The following is a 19,949-nucleotide window of genomic DNA, read 5'->3' as shown; positions in this document are numbered from 1 at the left end:
GTAGAGGTCATGTAACAAGGCTTTGAATACTCAGCATTTAAAAATGCAAGAAATTGTTATTCTCTAGTTGTTTCCTTTTTTTCCAGCTGCTGCTCTGTGCAGGCTCATGATAGACAGTTAAAAACAAATGGCTCTGTTGTTGAGAGCACTAACTACTCTTCCAGAGGCCCTGGGTTTGGTTCCCAGCACACACATGGTAGTTCACAACCATCTATAACTCTAGTCCCAGGGGATCTGACACCAGGTTTTTTTTTTTTTGTGATTCACAGCCATTTTATGAATATGGTGCACAAACATAAATGCAGGCAAAACACCCATACACATGAACTATAAATAAACATAAATAAACAATAATAAATAAATCTTAACAAAAAAGAGAAATTATAATAGGGACCATGCTTCATTTCATATTTGGAATTTGACCTATAAGCTAGGCATCTTGGTAACTTTTGCAAAAAAACTTGATCTTAAAGTTTTGAGTCTTTGAAATAAGATTATCTTGGGGGCTATTGAGTTATTTTCAACCTCTTAATTGCCTTGGTCTTGGCCCCACACACTGCTGCGAACATTTGCTCCTTGTCTTCCTGCCCTGTTTCTTCCTTTTTTTTTCTTTCCTCAGTTTTGCTTAGAAATTAGAGGATAGCTCAGTGGTAGCATGATTCCCTCACATTTGCAAGGCCCTGAGAGCAATCCTCAGCATTATATAAACACCAGCAGCAGTATAAAGATACAAAAACAAAAATCCAGAATTTTGTTTCTCAGAAATTGTTTTTAGTGCAAATTACTAAATTGTAAATAAATGCCCTATATCAGAATATTAGAGTATTGGCTTTAAATGTCACTTGGTAACTTTAACTGGTCGGAATGTATTCTTTATTGTCTTCCATATTGTTATTTGAGTAGTCTCTAGAGCAGTGGTTTTCAACCTTCATGGTGTGAACCCCAATCATAAATTTGTTTTCATTGCTGTTTCATAACTAATTTTGGTCTTGTTATGAATTGTAAGGCAAATATTTATTTTTTCCAATGGCCATAGGCGACTCCTGTGAAAGGGTTGTTTGACCCCTATAGAGGTCGAGACCCAACAAGTTGAGAACTGATGATCTAGATAGTGGTTTTGAATCTGAAGGTTGTTGAAATCTGTAATTCATAGGTTTGTATTTGTTTAAGGGTAGATTGCTTCAGGTCAGAACTGGCAGTTTTATTTTTGTTGTTGTCGTTGTTTTTGGCCTGGAGCAGATAGTGATATGTCCCATGTCCCAGATGTGTTGTAGCTGCTCCACTCTGATGTTTCAGTGTCAGAGCAGTCAGCAGTATGTGATCAAATGGACAGACATCATTATAGAAAATAGAATGGGGGTTGAATTTATCCCCACAACTTGTATTGCTTGTCCATTACCTACTCCAGATTATAATTATAAATTAAAATATTAATGTCTATTATATAAGTATTTTTTGTTTGTTTGTTTGTTTTTGTTTTTTGAGACAGGGTTTCTCTGTATTGTTTTTTTTTTTGGAGCCTGTCCTGGAACTCTGTAGATCAGGCTGGCCTCGAACTCGAAGAGATCCACCTGCCTCTGCCTCCCGAGTGCTGGGATTAAAGCCAGGCATACAAGTATTTTTTATAAACTTGTAGATTCTGTATGACATAAAATATTAGAAAAACGTAAAATATTTTAAGGGCATAGCTTCAGAATTCTGGTATTATAGACATTTTTGTTTGTGATACTGAGGACTGAGCCTAGGGCCTTGCATGTGCTAGATTAAGTATTCTATCACTTCGATATATCTGCTAAGTACTCCACCAGTACTCTAACACTGAGACAGATCCGCAACTTTTTTCAGCTTTTTGTTTTATGTTTTTTGAGATAAGGTCTTACTTGGGAAATTCGGCCTAGCTCAGGATGGCCCTGAACTTGGAGTACCTCTTCCCTTAGTACCTAGCACTTGCAGGAATCTTGCCTTAGTCCTCTCCTTTGTACCTGAGATTACATCTTTCACCACTAAGCTTGGCTCAGTATTACATACTTAACATGGTATGTATGAGTTTTTGATGTTCAGGTTTTCAGTGGATTTTGTAAATAATAAAATTGCATGATAATTTTTCCTTGTCTCAAGTTATATGTAAATGAAAAGCTTGCAAACATTATTTTCTGGAGATACTGTCTATGTAGCCCAGGCTGGCCTAGATTTTACTTCATAAAGTCCAAATTGGCCTCTAATCACAGCAATTCTCTTGCTTTAAGTCTCTAAATACTAGAATTACAGGCACGAACCCCTATGTCCAAAGGTGGTTTTTTTTTTTTTTTTAATGTATTTATTGTTAAGTTTTTCTGGGTAAAGAACAAGTGGAGATTTTTCATATATACTTTTCTTAATGGGCTTATACTCACATTTGGAATCAGATAGATGCAAATTTCCCAGAGCATTTCTCCCTTTTGTATAAATAAAAGGAAAGGCTTTAACAGTATTATCATAAAACTATATACAATAAGAATAATTATCAAGTGAGAAATACAGTTGCAGTATTCAGTTCATTTATATTTGACAATTTGGGAGAATATCATATCTCTTATCTTGATGAATCTAAAGTTTTATAACTACTTTTTATCATAACTTGTATTACGATCCTAAAAATATCTTTAGACCTTAAAACATCCTTTTAGATAAACAACTTAAGCTGTTATGTTTCTCTAATCTTACAAACTTTGTATCTCTTATGTAAACTTCTCTTTTGAATTTGGTAGCAAGGAAAACTGTAGCTATCTAGTCTTTAACTCCATCAAAGACCTGAGAAGAATATACTATTACCTGGCTAAACAGGAAGAGCAGAACATACAACTTCCAAAACCTATAGAAACAACAGAGACATTTGGCTGCCTGGACAGTCACCCGAGGTTCCTCTGTAACTTAGGGGCATCCATTTTTGACCTTCAGACCTAAAATATCTGATAAGTCTTTTCTGTGAAACAGGAATTTTGAGGTATCCTCCTACCTTGTCTTGGCAAAGTGCAGCAGTTGCTTTCTTTTGTTTCCTGCTTGCCCAGTTAAAACAGCATTCTGTCAACAGTCGGGGCAAGAGCAGTTTCTTGCCCAGTGGCTAAATTCACCACAATGAAAGCAAACTTCTTCAATGTCCTTCATCCTCTTTAGATGTAGATTGGTGCTGCTAGGAGAAGATGTGTCTCACTGTTATGAAAAGGCTTATGTTATTAAAACATCTTAAATGTCATATTCTGTAGATCTTTGAAGTGTTAAAAGAACATCTATCTATCTATGCAAAATATATATTTAACGTTGAAAACATACCAAACATGGCCACAAATTTAATATATGACTAACTACTAACCTGTATTTCTTAGTTATCCTGAATAGTTTGTAATAATTTTCTCAGCTAGCAGCTTTGAAACTGTTCTGGTTGCAGAATTTTGAGGAAACTGTAACAGGCTTTCTGAAAGTCTGGATCACCTGGGCTATTTGTCTTTATTGGTGTCTGGTCCTTTTGTTCTGAAAATACATTCACTTTTATTGATAACCTCAGCTGTGTGTGGGAGCATGTATGGGGCTCCACACTGTATACATGGAAGACAGTGAGCTGAGCACTAGCATTAGTGGGTGTCTGCTTCCTGGCTGTGAAGGTAGTGTGGTCACCTGTTTCACACTCCTGCTGCCTTGACTTCCCTGTAGTGATGCTCTAGACCCTTGAACTGAGTCAGCATGAGCTCTTTCTCTCTGAAGTTGCTTTCATCAGGGTGTTTATCACAGGAACAAGAAAAAAACAAAACAAAAACTAAATAAGGTACCTTCCATATGTGCACTGAATAAAGGAGGAGGTAGAGAAGATAATGCAAGGTATTTACATCATCACAAAATGTATTGCTATAAAATTTTGGTAGGTACTTATTAGGAGGTTTAAAAAATATTTTATTTTCACCTGTGTTAGCTTTATTCCTTAGCAAGTACCAAAGGTAGCTTATAAAAAGGAAAGTTTTACATTTGGCTCCATAACTGATTGGCCCTATTGCTTGGGGCTTTGGCACATACTATATCATAGCGGGAGAGGAAGTCCCATACATGTATCGCAGATATGAAAAATAGGGTGGAAGGTACTGGAGGGCCAGTGTTATATCCCCAGGGATATGAAGTCTCCAAGTAAGGCCCCACTTCTAAAGAGTAGTGTGCTCAGTTCTGGTCCAAGCCTTTCACATAGGGAAGCCTTTGTAGATCCAAAGTCTAGCAGTGTCAATACTGGATTTTGTTTAGCCCCCTTTCCCTGCTTGTTTTGATTTTTTGCTGCTATTGTGACACTCATGGTTTTCCTTCTTGAAGTTCTTTTTATATGTATTTGGTATTTTAAAACTATATTTCGATTATGAAATCCATGATATTATTGGCTAGTAGTTTAGCTGACTTCCAAATTCATCTTTAAAAAGCATTTAGCAAAGTTGTTTTACTAGTTCATTAGGCTAGTGTGTCATTGGAGGAACACAGAGTTGATTAGAAAATTTAGAACAAAGTAATTTTAAAATTTATTTATTTATTTTATGTATTTTTCACATCATATAGCTTGATCCCATTCATTCCCTGTCTCTTTGCACCTGCCCTCCACCCCTGCACAAATCCTCTTCCCCCAAATAAAGCAAAATTCAAGAGGAAATGAAGGAAGAAAATAGCATGAGTAAAATAAAAAAATGGGAAGGAATTAAAAATCTCATCATAGAAGTTGCAGTGCAACCCAACAGGTCATGCTTTATATCCCTTTGTCCATACATCTCTACTTACAAGTGTTCATTGCAAAGAATCATTGGTCTGATTCAAAGCCCCTGGTCTCCACTATACTTTCATTGTTGGACCCTACTAGGACTCTTCCTAGACATCCTGTTGCCACCCTGTGTTAGAGAGATCCTGCAGCTTTGGGTCTGTGGATCAGGTCCTATCACATTGTCCAGTAGGTCATAGATGGGGTAGATGTTGGGGTATGTCAAGTCATAACCGAGGTTCTGGGCCTGGGCATCTGTAGTGTTGACCACTAGATGGGAAATGTGGAGAGCTCTTCCCATGGTCACAATTTTTGGGGATGGCTCACCTACACCTGTTCTAACAGTGTTGGCTCTATAAAACAAAATAATTTTACCCTCTTTTTTCAATTTATAACAATCATGATTTTGTATAAAATTGTAATTTTTTATTCTACTTTAACATACATTTATTATTCCTACTGTGTATATAAAAATAGTATTATACAGGGCTGAGGAAATAGGTTAGCCTGTAAATTACTTGACTTGCATTTGTGAAGATATAAAGTTGATTTCCAGAATCCACAAAAAAGAAAGAAATAAGGAAAGAAAGGAAGAAACCAAACTTGGGCTTGGTGACACATTGATGCAATCCCTGTACTAGGAAGACAGAGATAGGTGGATCCAGGGTAGGCTTACTGGCCAGAAATCTTAGACAGTTGATGAGTTGTTGTCAATGAGAAAAAATAAAGAGGTGGTCCAGATATGAGGAATGACACCCAGGTTGCCCTCTGGCCTCCACATGGGTGTGTATGCACACAAGATTGGCAAGTTCAGAGGGCAACTTATGATGGTGGCTATCTTGGTGGCAGGTGGTTTACCCACACTGAGTCTTCTCATTGTTTCCTACATGAATTGTTTTTATATTTGAGTTGTGTTGATGGCATGAGTGGATGTCAGAAATGAGTTAATTTTATTTTTCATTCCCAGGTTAGTGACATTGGAAAACAGCCCATGTGTTACACCAGAATTGCTTCGTATATTTCAGAACATGTCACCACTTCTTGGTATGTTTTAAAATATCACGAGATTTTTATTTTAATGTAAACACAACTTAAAAGTATTTTTCCGGACTTTACAGTTATACCTTCCATTTTTTTAAAGTCCCATATATTGACAAGCAATGTTTTTATAGAAATTTTTGAATACATTTTTGAAGTAATTTCTGTTGATTTAAAGGTAAACACTAAGTAACGTTGCTTTAGGGAAATTTTTTTCAATATAAACAGATTACAAGTTGAACTTGAACTTTGCCTGAAGAATTTTGTTGATAGCTGGTCTATATGCTGCTTGAGGATTATATTCTGAAACTGCTTTTCTATATCATGGTTTTGCTCAACTCATTTTTCACAGGGAGTTTGTGCTGTAAGGTTTTCAAACTGATCTTTGTGCATACATTTGTTTTACCCAAGGAACCTCTGAAGTTAGTGTCATATATATTGTTTGCTGAAGTATTGCTTACAAATTAGTGAAATATTCATGACACTTAATATATGTATTGTCCATTATTCTCACATGGTCTCACACATGCTGGGCAGTTGTCCATGGAGCTGTTATTCCCTCAGTACCTAACAATTTTAAGACATCACATTTGACAAATGGTTCTGAGGGATCTAGGTCCTATTCTTTCAGTCTTTTGGAGACATAACTAGATTCTTTTCCCCAGTATCAATATTTATTTTGATAGTAAATAATAGTAAATTCTTTCTTTCTTTCTTTTTTTTTTTTTTTACACAATAGGTGCCATTCTAAAGTATGCAATCTCATTTTTTTTTTCTTTTTTCTTTTTTTGGTGGTGGGGGATATTGAAGCAGAGCCTTGAACTTACAGGTGCAGTGCAATCTCCCACTGACTTACATCCTTAGCCTGAAATCTCTTAAAAATAATACTTTGCTTATAAAGTCATCTTAGTAAGGGAGTTTACCAATTCAGTTGCACACCTAAAACTCATGGCATATTTAATTATACATACTTATGAATTATACACAGGACAGTTTACTGCTCCTTTGATTAATTTTTAAAAATTAACTTTCAATGGTGTATGCTTGTGTGTGCTGGTGTGTGCACCTGTACGTGCACCTGTGAAGGCTGGAGGCTACAACAGGTATCTTCTATCACTCTTGACTTCATTTATTTGTATGTGTATAAATGAGTCTGTGTTGGTGTGAATGTTTGTACACATACATATGTGGGGATCCATGTTCCCATGCATGTATGCGGGCCAAACGAGGGTGTCACATCCCTTGGATCTGGAGTTACAGGCGTTTGCAAGATGCTCTGCTTTATTATATGGATGCTGGGACTTGAACTCTGGTTCCTGTATGTGAATAGCAAATGCCTTAGTTGCTGAGCCATCTTGTAAGCACCTTTATTTTCTGTGTGAGACAGGTTCTATTACTCAACCCAGAGCTGGCTGACCAGCAAATCTCTGAGATCCTTGCTTCTCCACCTCTCTAGCACTGAGATTAAATATGCATTGTCATGTTTAGCTTTTTATGGGGGTGTATGGATCCGAACTTTGGTCTTCATACCTGTTCAGAAAGCTCTCTCCCCAGCTCTGAAATCCCACTGAGACTTAGCCATAAAACATCGTTAATTGCTTTATTAAAACTTTGCTTAATATTGTCTTGAGAGAATATTTAGGTAGAAAATACTCAAATGTAGACCCTTTACTGAGAACTTGCTTATACTGAATAATCTTTTCAGAAGTAAAAATTCTCGTTCTAGTTTTTAAAAAGTAGAATTACTTTGAAAATATTAGTGGATGTGAACTGACACACAACTTTGATTAAAGTAGAAACTTTCAGTGGGTATATGACTGTGATAGCTAGATGATGCCATTATTCATTCACAATTCTTCTGAGATTCCTCTCCCCCCCATCCTCCCTTTCCTTCCTTTGCTTTTTTCTTTTAATTCTCATACCTTATTCCTCCTCAGAATAGAATTTTCAATCAATAAATAAAGGTCTTTTTCAATAAAAAGCCCTTTGCTATTTTCCCCAGTAAAACATAGGTGTTCCCAAAGGCAGTGTCAGTTGATCAGTTACTGATTTCCTAGAAAGTTTATCTTTTAGTCATTGTAGGGAAAGAAAGGAAGTATGCTTTCCACTTCCTTTTATGCTCTGTCTCTCTAATTTGGAGATCTTATATAGTGCAGTCTGGCAAGTCCCTAGGCCAATTTATTGACCTATGAGTGAAGATGTCAGCCAGACCTATTATCCTAAACTCTGTCACGAGCAGGATGAAACCTTTTCATATGCCTGCTTCATGTAATGATCTCCCACTAAGAACTGAACATGATTGGCCTCTGCATGTTTCTTTGTAAACCAGGAAATCATAGGACCAGACTAAAAACTGGGTTTGAAATGAAGAGTCAGGTCATATGGTTTCCTAGTTTTCTTCTGAGTCAAAATAGGAGGGAAGAAACACCTTTCCAATTGTTTTTACTACTGAAAGGTGAATGAGATAGTGTTGTTATAGGGTTTTGCCAGTTTTTGGATGGTAATTTATAAATACTGACTAGGTTATAGTCAGAAACATTTATAAAGAGAAGTATGTAAGTTAGTTTTTCTTTTAGCCCAGGCTGGCACTGAACTCATAGTCCTCTTGCCTCAACCTCTTGAGTGCTAGAATTATATTGTGTGCCACCACCCTTGCTGTAACTTAGTTTTTCATTTTCACGTGTTTGTAGAAATTTTTATTTTTCTGATGGTAAAACATTATCAATCGTGTCTGATCTTCTATCCTAGAGCTTCCTTCCAGCTGCCTTGCAAACGGTAAGCTGCATGCTTGCTGCTACAGGAACCATAAAAAGTCAAAATCACATTAGTAATCATGGTTAAAAACAAACTCAAGTGCCCCTCATGTTGCTATAGCAACCTAGTTTTAACTAAAATGAATCATCACTTCACTTATATTTTGAACAGTTAGTTAATTTGCTCTTTTAAAAAATAATTATTGTTTTGGCAGAACTAAGTTCGGAGAATCTCAGAACCTGCTTTAAGATCATCAATGGCTATATCTTTTTATCATCAACAGAATTTTTACAGGTATGTCGGAATAGCTTTTGCATTGTTAATAATTATATAGTACTATTTTTGACTGTGTGTGGTATCAGGAGGTGCTTTTTCAAAGTTCAAGTTTTATCTGTTACTTTAGGGGGTAAAAATTTTATTTCCTTGTAAGTATTCCTCACTATAGAGAGGGTGTGGTCAGCATCCAGTTGCAATGTTACTAAACAGAAACTGCACTGTATATTTAAATACATGCTCATAAATCAATGCATCAATGAACTTACTAGCTATAATCTTTCTTAATTCTTCCTAAGATGGGCCTTAATTGAAATTGTTTGCTTAGACCTTCATTAAAGTTCTCTAATAAAGTAAAAGGCTTGCCAAATTGAGTTGTATGCCTTTTAAATATTGCAGCTATGTTCTTACACACATACTGACCTTTGATTGGATTTCAGACATATGCAGTAGGTCTGTGCCAGTCCTTTTGTGAGCTGCTACCAGAGATTACTACAGAAGGTCAAGTTCAAGTGCTCAAGGTACTGCCATCTTAAATTGATTGTTGTGTGTCATTGGTAAGGTTGGAACTTACTGGGTATGGATGGTAGGAAAGGAGAGGAACTGATGCAGTTCTTGAAAGTACTGTTTGGCTAACTTTTTGTACCAAAGGCATCAAATTTGGATGTGCATACAAGTCACCTGGAGATTTTGTTAATATAAAGTTTTAGATTTCTAATTTCATCTCTTTGGAATAGTCTCTATCCTGAATCTTTATTGCATAGCAATGAATTAAAAGCTTTTTGACAACTTGTCCTTAAACTGGCAACATTTGATGCATCTTAGCTTTTTAGTTGTCATTTTGATAATGCTCTAGGTATTGTACCTGTGTCCTCACACATAGGAGGCATGCCAGTGAGCTATATCCTTGACCCACGGCAGCTTGATTCCTAGACAGGGAGGGAGTCAAACCCTAGTCTCCATATGATAACCAGGGATAATCACCAATCTTCTATTTTGGACAGCTCTTTCAGTTTGTTAGTCTGCATTTGGGACAACAATTTCACTGTTATCATTAGATAGTTTTAATTTTAGTTAGCTATTGAAGTTAGAGCACTGAATTTGTTGGCATTATAACTAGAAACCAATAGCCTGTAAATTATATGTATTTTCTTTCTATAACTGTCCTTATCAAGGAAATACTATAACATGAATATAATAGTTCACATGTAAACATAAGTAACTATATTAAAAATATATCATAATATGTATGTTTATACACATATATTGATGCTTTATATATGGAGTTTAAAAGTTCTAGCTGTTAAAGTTCTAGTTTCTTAGCTATGTTCTGTGTCAAATAAGAGAATTAAATTCTGGTTAGACAAGGTCTTACTGTCTTTTTCTTTTATCTCTCTTTCTCTCTTTCTCCCTTTCTCCCTTTCTTTCTTTCTTTCTTTCTTTCTTTCTTTCTTTCTTTCTTTCTTTCTTCCTATCCCTCTTTCTCTTTCCCTCTTTCTCTTTCCCTCTTTCTTTTTCTTTCTCTCTCTCTCTCTTTCTCTCTCTTTCTCTTTCTCTCTCTCTCTCTCTCTCTCTCTCTCTCTCTCTCTCTCTCTCTCTCTCTCTCTCTCTTTCTCTTTCTCTTTCTCTTTCTCTCTTTCTTAACAGGGTTTCACTATGTAATTTTGACTGCCCTGGAACTCACTATGTAGATCAGGCTGGTCTTAAACTCAGAGATTCACCTGGCTCTGCCTCCTAAGTGCTGGGATTAAAGGTGTGTGCTAGAATACCCAGCTAAGTCTTACTGTCTGGACAATTACATTTGTGAAGTGAAAACTAGGGCATTATCTTAGATCTTCAAGGTAGATTTTCTACTAGTGAACTTATATAAATATGTTTATATCCTTTTAACCAATATATAGATGTTACAAGTCTAATAAAGTAGTCACTATTAATTACCTTGAATGTAGAGTATTGTCTGTTCTTTGGTGGTTACATATGTATACATTCTAGGTATTCATGTAAGTGTGTGTGTGGTTGGTTTGACTTTTAAATTGGGTATATTCGGTATTTGTTGATATATTCAGTCGTTTACCCTGTGGGTTAGGAGTTAAGAGTTTTTCTGAAAGCAGTTGATAGTAAATGCTGTAGTGTGTGGACCAGTTAGTTGTTACCTCAAGTATTCATTACTAATATTGGCTGTGAGTTATCACCATTAGAGAAAATTGTCATGTTATCTTGATACTGTCTATGTACTTTAAAATCTTTCTTTTACTAGACTCCTCTGTTAATCTGTAAGTTTCTGCATTATCCAAAGTTTAGAGTTAATACATGTTTTATTTTCTCTGGTTTTAAGGGCAGGATACTGATTGTATAATATTCAAGATTCAGAGGTTTAGTATTAGTCACACTGGTAGTTCACCCTGCTCTGCTACTTAGAAAAAGACAACTGTGGTCTTGGTTCTTTTGTTTATTTTTAAACATATGTACTTGTGTGTGTGTGTGTGTGTGTGTGTGTGTGTGTGTGTGTGTGTGTGTGTGTGTGTCTGTGTGTGTGTGTGTGTGTGTGTGTCTGTGTGTGTGTGTGTGTCTGTGTGTGTGTGTGTGTGTCTGTCTATCTGTCTGTACTGTACTGTATATGTGTTGGGGACAGGCCTGTTAGGGGACAACTTACTTGAGTTGGTTTGCTTCTTGTACCATGTGGATCGAGGAAATTTAACTGTGTCTGACTGGAAACACCTTTACTCACCAAGCCATTTTGGTAGCCCATGAAATGATTTTTAGCAACTTGTAGTTATGTAGTACTTGAAATCAAAACTGTGTTAATTATACTCAATATATTCTAAGTGCTTAAGAAAAAAAGCTGCTCTCTCACATTTAAATACTTTGCAGACCATAATTGAATTCTTTTTTTAAGTAAGGCTAAAGCTCTTTTTGCAATACTAGTAGTGAAGTAACTGCTGAAGGCTGACTTATGAATGATTTTTTTTTTTTTAATGGGCATTGTGAAACTTCAGTAAGGAAGATTTTAGGTGGTTCTAAGAATAGAGTTTTCTTTTTTTCTTTCTTTTTTTTTTTTGTTTGAATAGTTTTCTTACTGCTTGCAATTGAACTCTTACAAAATAGAGGGCACTGGTGGGCAGCATGGTGGGTAGCTAGATTAGACTAGTGGCCTCATTACCTCACAACTATGTGATATGAGCAAGTTACTGTATTTGTACTTTCTGTCTGTAAATCAAGGATTGGCATGTAACCCGCTAATATAAAAGTTAGCTATTTTTATCTAATTACAAAGCTGTCTCATTTTATAGTCAGTCTTTGGGAAAAAAAACCAATCAAATATACTCGTAGACTAATTTTATTTAGTTGCTATATCTTTGGCTGTAAAAAGCCAAACCAAACTGAATGTTCTTCCTACATGATTTCTTCTTAATAAATGTTTATTGAAAATAAGCACTTCAGGGCCTGATTGAAATGGCTCATCAGGTATTGGCCCTTGCTACCAAACCTGATGACTGGAATTGGATCCCAAGAACCCATATGGTGGAAGCAGAGAATCCATGCTTCAAAATTGTCCTCTCACCTCCATATATGTGCTGTTGCATTTGTGCACACACAAACTAAGTAACTACATAATAAATGAAAAAATAAACAAAGACAATCTATTAAGTGGATTTGCTTTTTAAGACAAGGCTAGTAATATAGCAAAAACATATTATTGACAATTGTGTATCCAAATTGCATTTGTTTATTGCTTTTCAGAATAATACAGTCTTTTAAAAAATTGTTATGAAGAATTCCATACATTAATATTACACACTTGTTTCATAATTTTAGTAGCAAATCTATTGTTTTTCATCGTGCTTGAGAATGGAAAAGTAGTGTTGTCTGTCTACCTTTCTTGTACTTTTTTGGTTGAATGAATCAGTGCAGATAGTTATTATCTAAATATGGTAAAATTTGTAACATTTTATGAAAAGTATAGATGAAAACAATTTGGTGCCAGCAGTAGATCATTAATTCATTGTAAATACTTGAGTTTAATATTGAGGTCTTGATAATAAGTGCTTAAGACAATAAAAAAATATTTGCTGTAGTTGAACCTTTGTTTGATTTAAAGTTGCAGAAATGAGTTTATTTATAAGTGGATGTTAAGTACTAGGGGTATGCTACTTAGCACAAGTAAATCTCTTGAGCTTTTGATGTAAAGAGTTTGTTTTTGTTTTTTTTTTGTTTTTTTTTTTTTCCTTTTCCGAGACAGGGTTTCTCTGTGTAGCTTTGGAGCCTATCCTGGCACTCACTCTGGAGACCAAGCTAGCCTTGAACTCACAGAGATCCGCCTGTGTCTGCCTCCCGAGTGCTGGGATTAAAGGCCTGCGCCACCAATGCCCGGCCGTAAAGAGTTATTTTTTAAAAAATGAATTGTTTATTTTATACCTGCATTTGTAGTCTGAGAGAACTCATAGAGTTCTATTATAGCTTTTAATAGTATCTCCTAGATTATCCTTCCCTCCTTTCCTTCTTTCTTTCCTTCCTTCCCTCGCTCCCTCCCCCTCCCTCCCTCTCCCTCTCCCTCCCTCTCTCCTCTCTTCCCTTCTCCCCTCTCCTCTCCTCTCCCCTCTCCCCTCTCTTCCCCTCTCCCCTCTCTTCTCCTCTCCCCTCTCCCCTTTACCCCTCTCCCTCTCCCCTCTCCCTCCCCTCTCCTTCCCTGTCCCCTCTCCCCTCTCCCCCTCTCCCCACTTCCCCTCCCCCCTCTCCTTCCTTTCCTTCCTTCCTTCCTTCCTTCCTTCCTTCCTTCCTTCCTTCCTTTCTTTCTTTCTTTCTTTCTTTCTTTCTTTCTTTCTTTCTTTCTTTCTTTCTTTCTTTCTTTCTTTCTTTCTTTCTTTCTTTCTGAGGTAGGGTCTCTCTGTGTAAACCTGGCTGTCCTGGAATTTGGTATAAACCAATATGGCCTTGAACTCACATAGATATTCTTGCCTCTTCCTCTCAAATGCAGGACTTAAAGGCGTGTGCCACATGTCTGGCTAGATTCTGTTTCTTAATGTAATATTCTATAACAACAGTCTTTATATATTTTTGACTAAATGTCTCCTTTACACTAATTTCTGATAGTGATTGCAAGTAGCTTCTTTATTTTTTGAAGCAGAAAATTATACTTTTAAGAAAATTAGAAAGACCACTGTTCCTGTATCAGGAGTCAGTTGTTTAGAGCAAAAATAGACTTTACTCTTTAACTCAGTACAGGTTATCTACATGGGCACAATAATATTCTAAAAATAATGAAATTTAACATGTTAGCACTAATTTGAGATGTGTTTGTACAAGTGTTCCATTTTGAGTTTAGAAATCTTGTTTCTTGTAGCCATGCTCATATGCATTATTAAAGCAGTTTACTTTACTTTGTTGTGATAAGGCTTATGATGAATTAACTGTTTTGTCTGTTCAATTTTTTTGTTTTGAATTAACTATTTTGAATGTAATAACATAAGACTCCAACATTTATGATGTCACACATGTTTCTAAGCACATAGCATGTAGAGTAAATTTAGTCTTCATGTAGACATGATGATAATGCTGTTGTTTTTCCCATTTTTGCAGACAAAAAAAAATAAATGACAGAGGTAAATAAATGGTTTGACCTAGGTCAGGCAGCTAGTAGGTATTGGAGTTGTTATGTAAGCATAGACATTCTTAGGTTAAGAGCCACACCCTTAGCAAAATTTTTATTAAGTGTGAAGCTAAATCAAGAATGTTGTCTTAGGAAGAAGTTAAAAACCTGCAGTTTTGGTTTAAAAGCAGTCTGTTGTAGGTGTATTCTTAAAATAAGTAGGCTAAAAACTAAAATGCAGCAAGTTCTGTTTGTATTGGTACAGTGCTGACTTTAAAAAGACACGATTAGATGATTGAAGACATGTTCAACCACGCAGTGAAATACTTTGCCAGTCTCAAATGAAGAAAACTACAGTGAATTTTTGAGAATATAAGTCAATAGCATTGTCCAAAGCTTTCCTCTTATTAAAGAGTGAAAGAAAACTGGAAGTGAAACAGTAAACCAAATTAATAAAAGTAGTTACTAAGCAGGAGGACAAAAAGTTGTAAGCTAGAGTTTAGACCAGTATAGTTGTTTTACATGATGTATCATAATAAAAATAATAAATCTGTAGTACTTAAAAACATGATAAAATAGTAAATCAAAAATTAAATGCTAAAACAACTAACAAAAACTATTCTTAAGAGAAAGCATATATATTTATTGTGATATTTTGGCAGTCACCTAAGAAGAATATTTCAAGTAACTCACTATATAGTAAGTATGGTGGACTATAGTAATTGGTTCATATAACATATGAACCAAAAGAAAAAAAAATAAAATTGACATTTTGCAATGTTGCTGCTTTTAATAATACTGGCATTATCATTTTAAAATTTTGAGACCATATGCATATATGCAAATATGTGTAGTAGAAATAGGGCTATTAAGGTCTAATTTTCATTACAAGAAATATAGTTCTGTATGATTTCCCATATGTATTTCAAATTCAAAACAGAACATAATGTCATAGTTACTCCTATTGTTTTTACATGTTACTAGTTCTCCTTTTAAAACATTCTTATGTCCCCTACCCCAAAGTCAGATAATGACATTTTTCTATATCATATTTTTTAATATATGTGAAAGATGTATATGGAGAAGTGGTATATGATGTGCCTCTTGGTGTTTTTCAGCCCCTTAGCATTTAGCATTTAGCTTTTTCTCATCTGATGAGTCACAAAGATGAAATATCTATGCAACATTCCCTCTTCTGAGTATTTATTTGTAAACCTAAATGTGGATTCATTTTTAACAGTTTTGTTGTTGTAAACAGTTTTTCCACTAATAAAAACAGTGCTTTTGTTGTGTGTGATAAGACACACCTGTAATACACTCAATCAGCAGAGACAGAATCAAGAATGTGAGGGCAGCTTGGCCTACATAGGAAGACCATGTCTCAAAAAGCCAGAGAAAATGATAACAAACAAACCAAAGCAAAATGTAACAAAACTCAAAACCATCACAGAAGAGTATTTGAGATGCCTTTTACTGCTTCTGTCTGTGGGGCATTTTAAGGATGCTTATTTATAGTGCAAGGGTCAGAACTTCATAAACTACATATATCTGTGTTACCAGAGTATGATTAAATGTGAGTGCAAATTGTATTGTTCTGCCTACATACTATATTCTTACATCAAGTTATAACTTAGTAGATTATTCTGTGGAAGTGTGTCTAGTTCCAGAATATTGCATATCTCATGCATGTGTTTTCAAGTTTCATCTGTTACTTAATTTATTGCCTTGTTTACTAATCTGTGTTTTTTGTGGAACAATGCACTGCACTTTTGAATATTATCCTGTGTTTTTCTGGGTTTTAGGTTGTGGAAAGTGCCCTTAAAGTGAATCCAGTGTTAGGCCCACAGATGTTTCAACCAATTCTGCCGTATGTTTTCAGAGGTGTTATTGAAGGCGAGGTAAGATTCTTTTAAGCTTCTGGGTATAGCACTTCTGGGCTCCAGGTTCTAGTTTTAATTGTTCTCCTTTTGTATAGAAAAAAAAACTGTCTTTTTTTTCTCATTGCTATTTGTGAAAAGAAAGCTTTATCACTGGATCATATGTAGTTGGGTAAAATTTGAGGATAGTTACGTAATTCGCCATGTTTCCTCATTAAAAAAATTGTACATTTCTTTGTATCTGTTTTTGTGTAGGGTGAGTATTGTGTAGGTATTGTAATTGTGTGTGTGTGTGTGTGTGTGTGTGTGTGTGTGTGTGTGTGTGTGTGTGTACACATGTGGAGGCCAAGATTGTGTTGAGTCTTTTCCTAATTATTCTCCACTTTATTTTTTGAGGTTGGTTCTCTCTCTCTGAACTTGGAGTGTATTTATCATTTGGCTAGACTGGCTTGTGAACAAGCTCCCATCTTTATGCTTGTACAACAAATATTTTATCCAGTGAACCACCTCTCCAGTCCCTAATTTCAACTCCTAAATAATATGTAATAATAGAGGTAGTAGTATAAGTATTCATAAATAAATTTTACTTTATATTGAATGTATAACACACACATGTATAGTTTTTAATTGTTTAGAAATTTTGTGAGAATTCAAGAAATATTGATAGTTGACACTACATAGAGCAACACAGAGGAGAATGTTATTTTATATCCCACAAGGAGAATGTTAATTTTTATCCTGTTGATACTGTTGATTTTTTTCCAATTATAATTGTACCTTAACACAATTTTATATGACCTGTATTCTAATTGTGCAGAGGTATCCAGTAGTGATGTCCATCTATCTTGCTGTTATGGGTCGAGTCTTACTACAAAATACCAGTTTCTTTTCTTCACTTCTTAATAAGATGGCACATGAGTTTAATCAGGAGGTAAGAGTCTGTGTGCTTCAATTTAAGGAAGTCTGTGGCCACATGTATACTGGAGATAGTTGATGAAATAGTGAATCTTTATATAAGTTCTTTGAAGCATTGAAGTCTTTACATTATAAATCTGTTAACAATTTGGGTTTTTCTTGTTGCTTGGGGGAGAACAAAGAACAGTGGTCCTGTAAATAGCAGATCAAAGTCTTACAATTTGTTTTTATCCAAAATGAGTGATTTAATTTTTACTTAGCTATAGAATAGAACTTTGATTTGTTTATGACTGTAGTGTTTCTTTACTGATTTATAATCTGAAACAGGAACACTTTACATATATTCATGAACTGTCTTGTTTTATTCCTTTAATGATTTAATTTAAAGCCATGGATTGAGGAAATTTCTGTCCTCATAATATGTGGTTGAAACAAACTACTCAGTTGAACTTGAAGAGGCTCTTCAGTGCCTTAGTTACTTGTGACTAAATACTGTCTGTGATATTCTGTAACAATTTGATGTTTTCAGTCATTAATCTGTTCAGGCTTAGGGAGATGTGGAAGACAGAGGATATTGACCCATGTCTTTAGATTGTAGGAGACAGTTGGTGAAGTCTTTTGAGCTATGAGGGTAACAAATCTAATTCGGGGAGATCCAGGATAAGCAAATGCAAATTTTGCCACGGAGAACTGAACCACAAATTTGAGATACCAGTCTTTGTTTCGGTGACTTGCTAGGAGAAATACCAAGAGTGAATACTTTCTAAAATTTTGTGCCCTCTGCTCCTTGAGTGCTCATCCTAATTCTGGGCCTGTATATAAATCATGACTGAGCAATGGCCTTCGTGTCAGGTGCAATCTTTGCTTTTTATAAAGGCCATGAAATAAGATGGGTTGTACATTTTTTTTTTCAGTTCAAAAAACAAAAACAATTGTAGTATATACTGACATGAAAATTAAGTTTTTTTTTGTATGAGGACAAATGGCAGTGTTATTTGTTTAAATATTGTTTGTGTGATTTGGGGAATTGAGTAATTGTTACTGGGGCTATAGTGGCCCACAGAGCTGAAATGCTTGCTCCTTGACCCCTTACTAGAAACATTTGCTGACTCCTCTTACCTAAATTGTTTATTGAATAAGGCCTTGCTGCACAGCTTACTATTAAATGTCACTGTTTATTATTTTTATAATAAATGAAAGGTGTTTTAAATAAAATTACATTGAAATATTTGGTTTTAATAATAAAACTTCATAGCTACTTTTTTGTTGTTGTTTTGGATTGGTTTTGGTTTTGGTTTTTCAAGACAGTGTTTCTCTATATTGCTTTGGAGGTTGTCCTGGCACTTGCTCTGTAGACTAGGCTGGTCTTGAACTCACAGAGATCTGCATGTCTCTGCCCCCCGAGTGCTGAGATTAAAGGTGTGCACCACCAACGCCTGGCCCATAGCTACTTTTATAATGGTTGTGATTTGCTTTTTAAATTCCGCTCACTATATATTCCAGTAAATTTCTATACAGCATGTGTACCGTTTGTTTTAAAATAAATATGAATTGAAGACATGATGGTATAAACTAAACTGTCTTGGTAATAATTTTACAATACTTATAAACCCAAAGGAATATCAACTGTTCTGGTTATGAAGTAATTAGGTTTAAACAGCATCGTGTGAATTTATGCCCTAATACCTTAGTAACTATTAAAAATAGTATACCAAGCCCAGAGAGATGGCTCAATGAGTGCACACTGCTCTTGTTGAGGGCCTCAGTTCACTTTACATAACCTACACTGGTGGCTCACAGCTGCCTGTAATTCCACCTCTGGGAATCAAGGCCCCTTTCCTGGCTTTCCTCAGGATCTGTGTACATGTGCACAAGCCCCCACACAGACACATGGATGCACATAATTTAAAAATCTTTTTAAAATACACAGAAATCTAAAGTTGTTTTTATCTTTTTTTAAGTGGCATAATTACTGACATACTGAAAGTATGTTTGCCTGTTGGCTATGTCTCAAATTCTTAAATCATGATATTGTATGAGATACATGCACCTTAATTCCATGCTCCACCCTGACGAGGTCGAACTGGGAACTGAGCTGAGCTGAGTTCTTGAAGTACCTTGTGAATGTTGTTTCAGTCATTTTAAGTATTCTTTGAGTTTACTCTGCCATCTCAGGTGCAAACATAAAAAAGATTTTCAACTAATAACTGCTTGCCTGTTAATTAGGAATAGAATGACTGTTAACTAGGAAAAATGTAGCAGTCTTAAAGTAGAAGAGAATAGGAATGTAAGGTTGATTTTCCCTTTTCTTGATTTTTACTGGAGAGAGAGGAGTGTTTACCATAAGGTAAACACTGTGAATGTTAATCAAACTGACAAGTTACTTTCACAGCAGTTAGGACACATCTGTCAGCACCTTTCTCTTGCTGAGTCAGCACATTGGACCAGTACTATGTGTTTAGTTTACCTTTAGTTTCATTGTTTTTTTATAACTGTTACAAAAAGTGATTTACTTCTTTTTCTTTGAGATTCAGCAGGTTGGGATTGCAGCCACTCTGGTCCTCTGAACGGAGGTATAGCAAATCAGACTGGCAAATTATAGAATATTGAACAGTAATCACTCAGTTGAAAAAAACTTATCTAAAATAACTTATCATCTGATACAAATATGTGTACTTTTCCAGTGTGCCAGGAAGAATGGTCTTGATTGATTTATTAAATAATGTTACTCAAATCACTCATTGGC

The 19,949-nt window shown here is 35.4% G+C and overlaps 1 protein-coding gene across 2 annotated transcripts in view; it reads left to right on the top strand.

Annotated features, from left to right (window-relative positions):
* Ipo11 (importin 11) overlaps positions 1-19,949 on the top strand; it is a 135,367-nt gene that overhangs the window by 76,620 nt on the left and 38,798 nt on the right. For both annotated transcript variants that reach the window (XM_027401522.2, XM_027401523.2), the window contains exons 22-26: positions 5,727-5,803; positions 8,766-8,845; positions 9,265-9,345; positions 16,214-16,309; positions 17,106-17,219. In XM_027401522.2, the coding sequence (XP_027257323.1) occupies positions 5,727-5,803; positions 8,766-8,845; positions 9,265-9,345; positions 16,214-16,309; positions 17,106-17,219 (448 nt within the window). The remainder of the gene's footprint in view (positions 1-5,726; positions 5,804-8,765; positions 8,846-9,264; positions 9,346-16,213; positions 16,310-17,105; positions 17,220-19,949) is intronic.

Source organism: Cricetulus griseus, chromosome 2 (assembly GCF_003668045.3).
Source record: "Cricetulus griseus strain 17A/GY chromosome 2, alternate assembly CriGri-PICRH-1.0, whole genome shotgun sequence".
Taxonomy (NCBI): domain Eukaryota; kingdom Metazoa; phylum Chordata; class Mammalia; order Rodentia; family Cricetidae; genus Cricetulus; species Cricetulus griseus.
The sequence above is the reverse complement of the archived record's forward strand: the minus strand, read 5'-3'. Positions and strand labels throughout refer to the sequence as shown.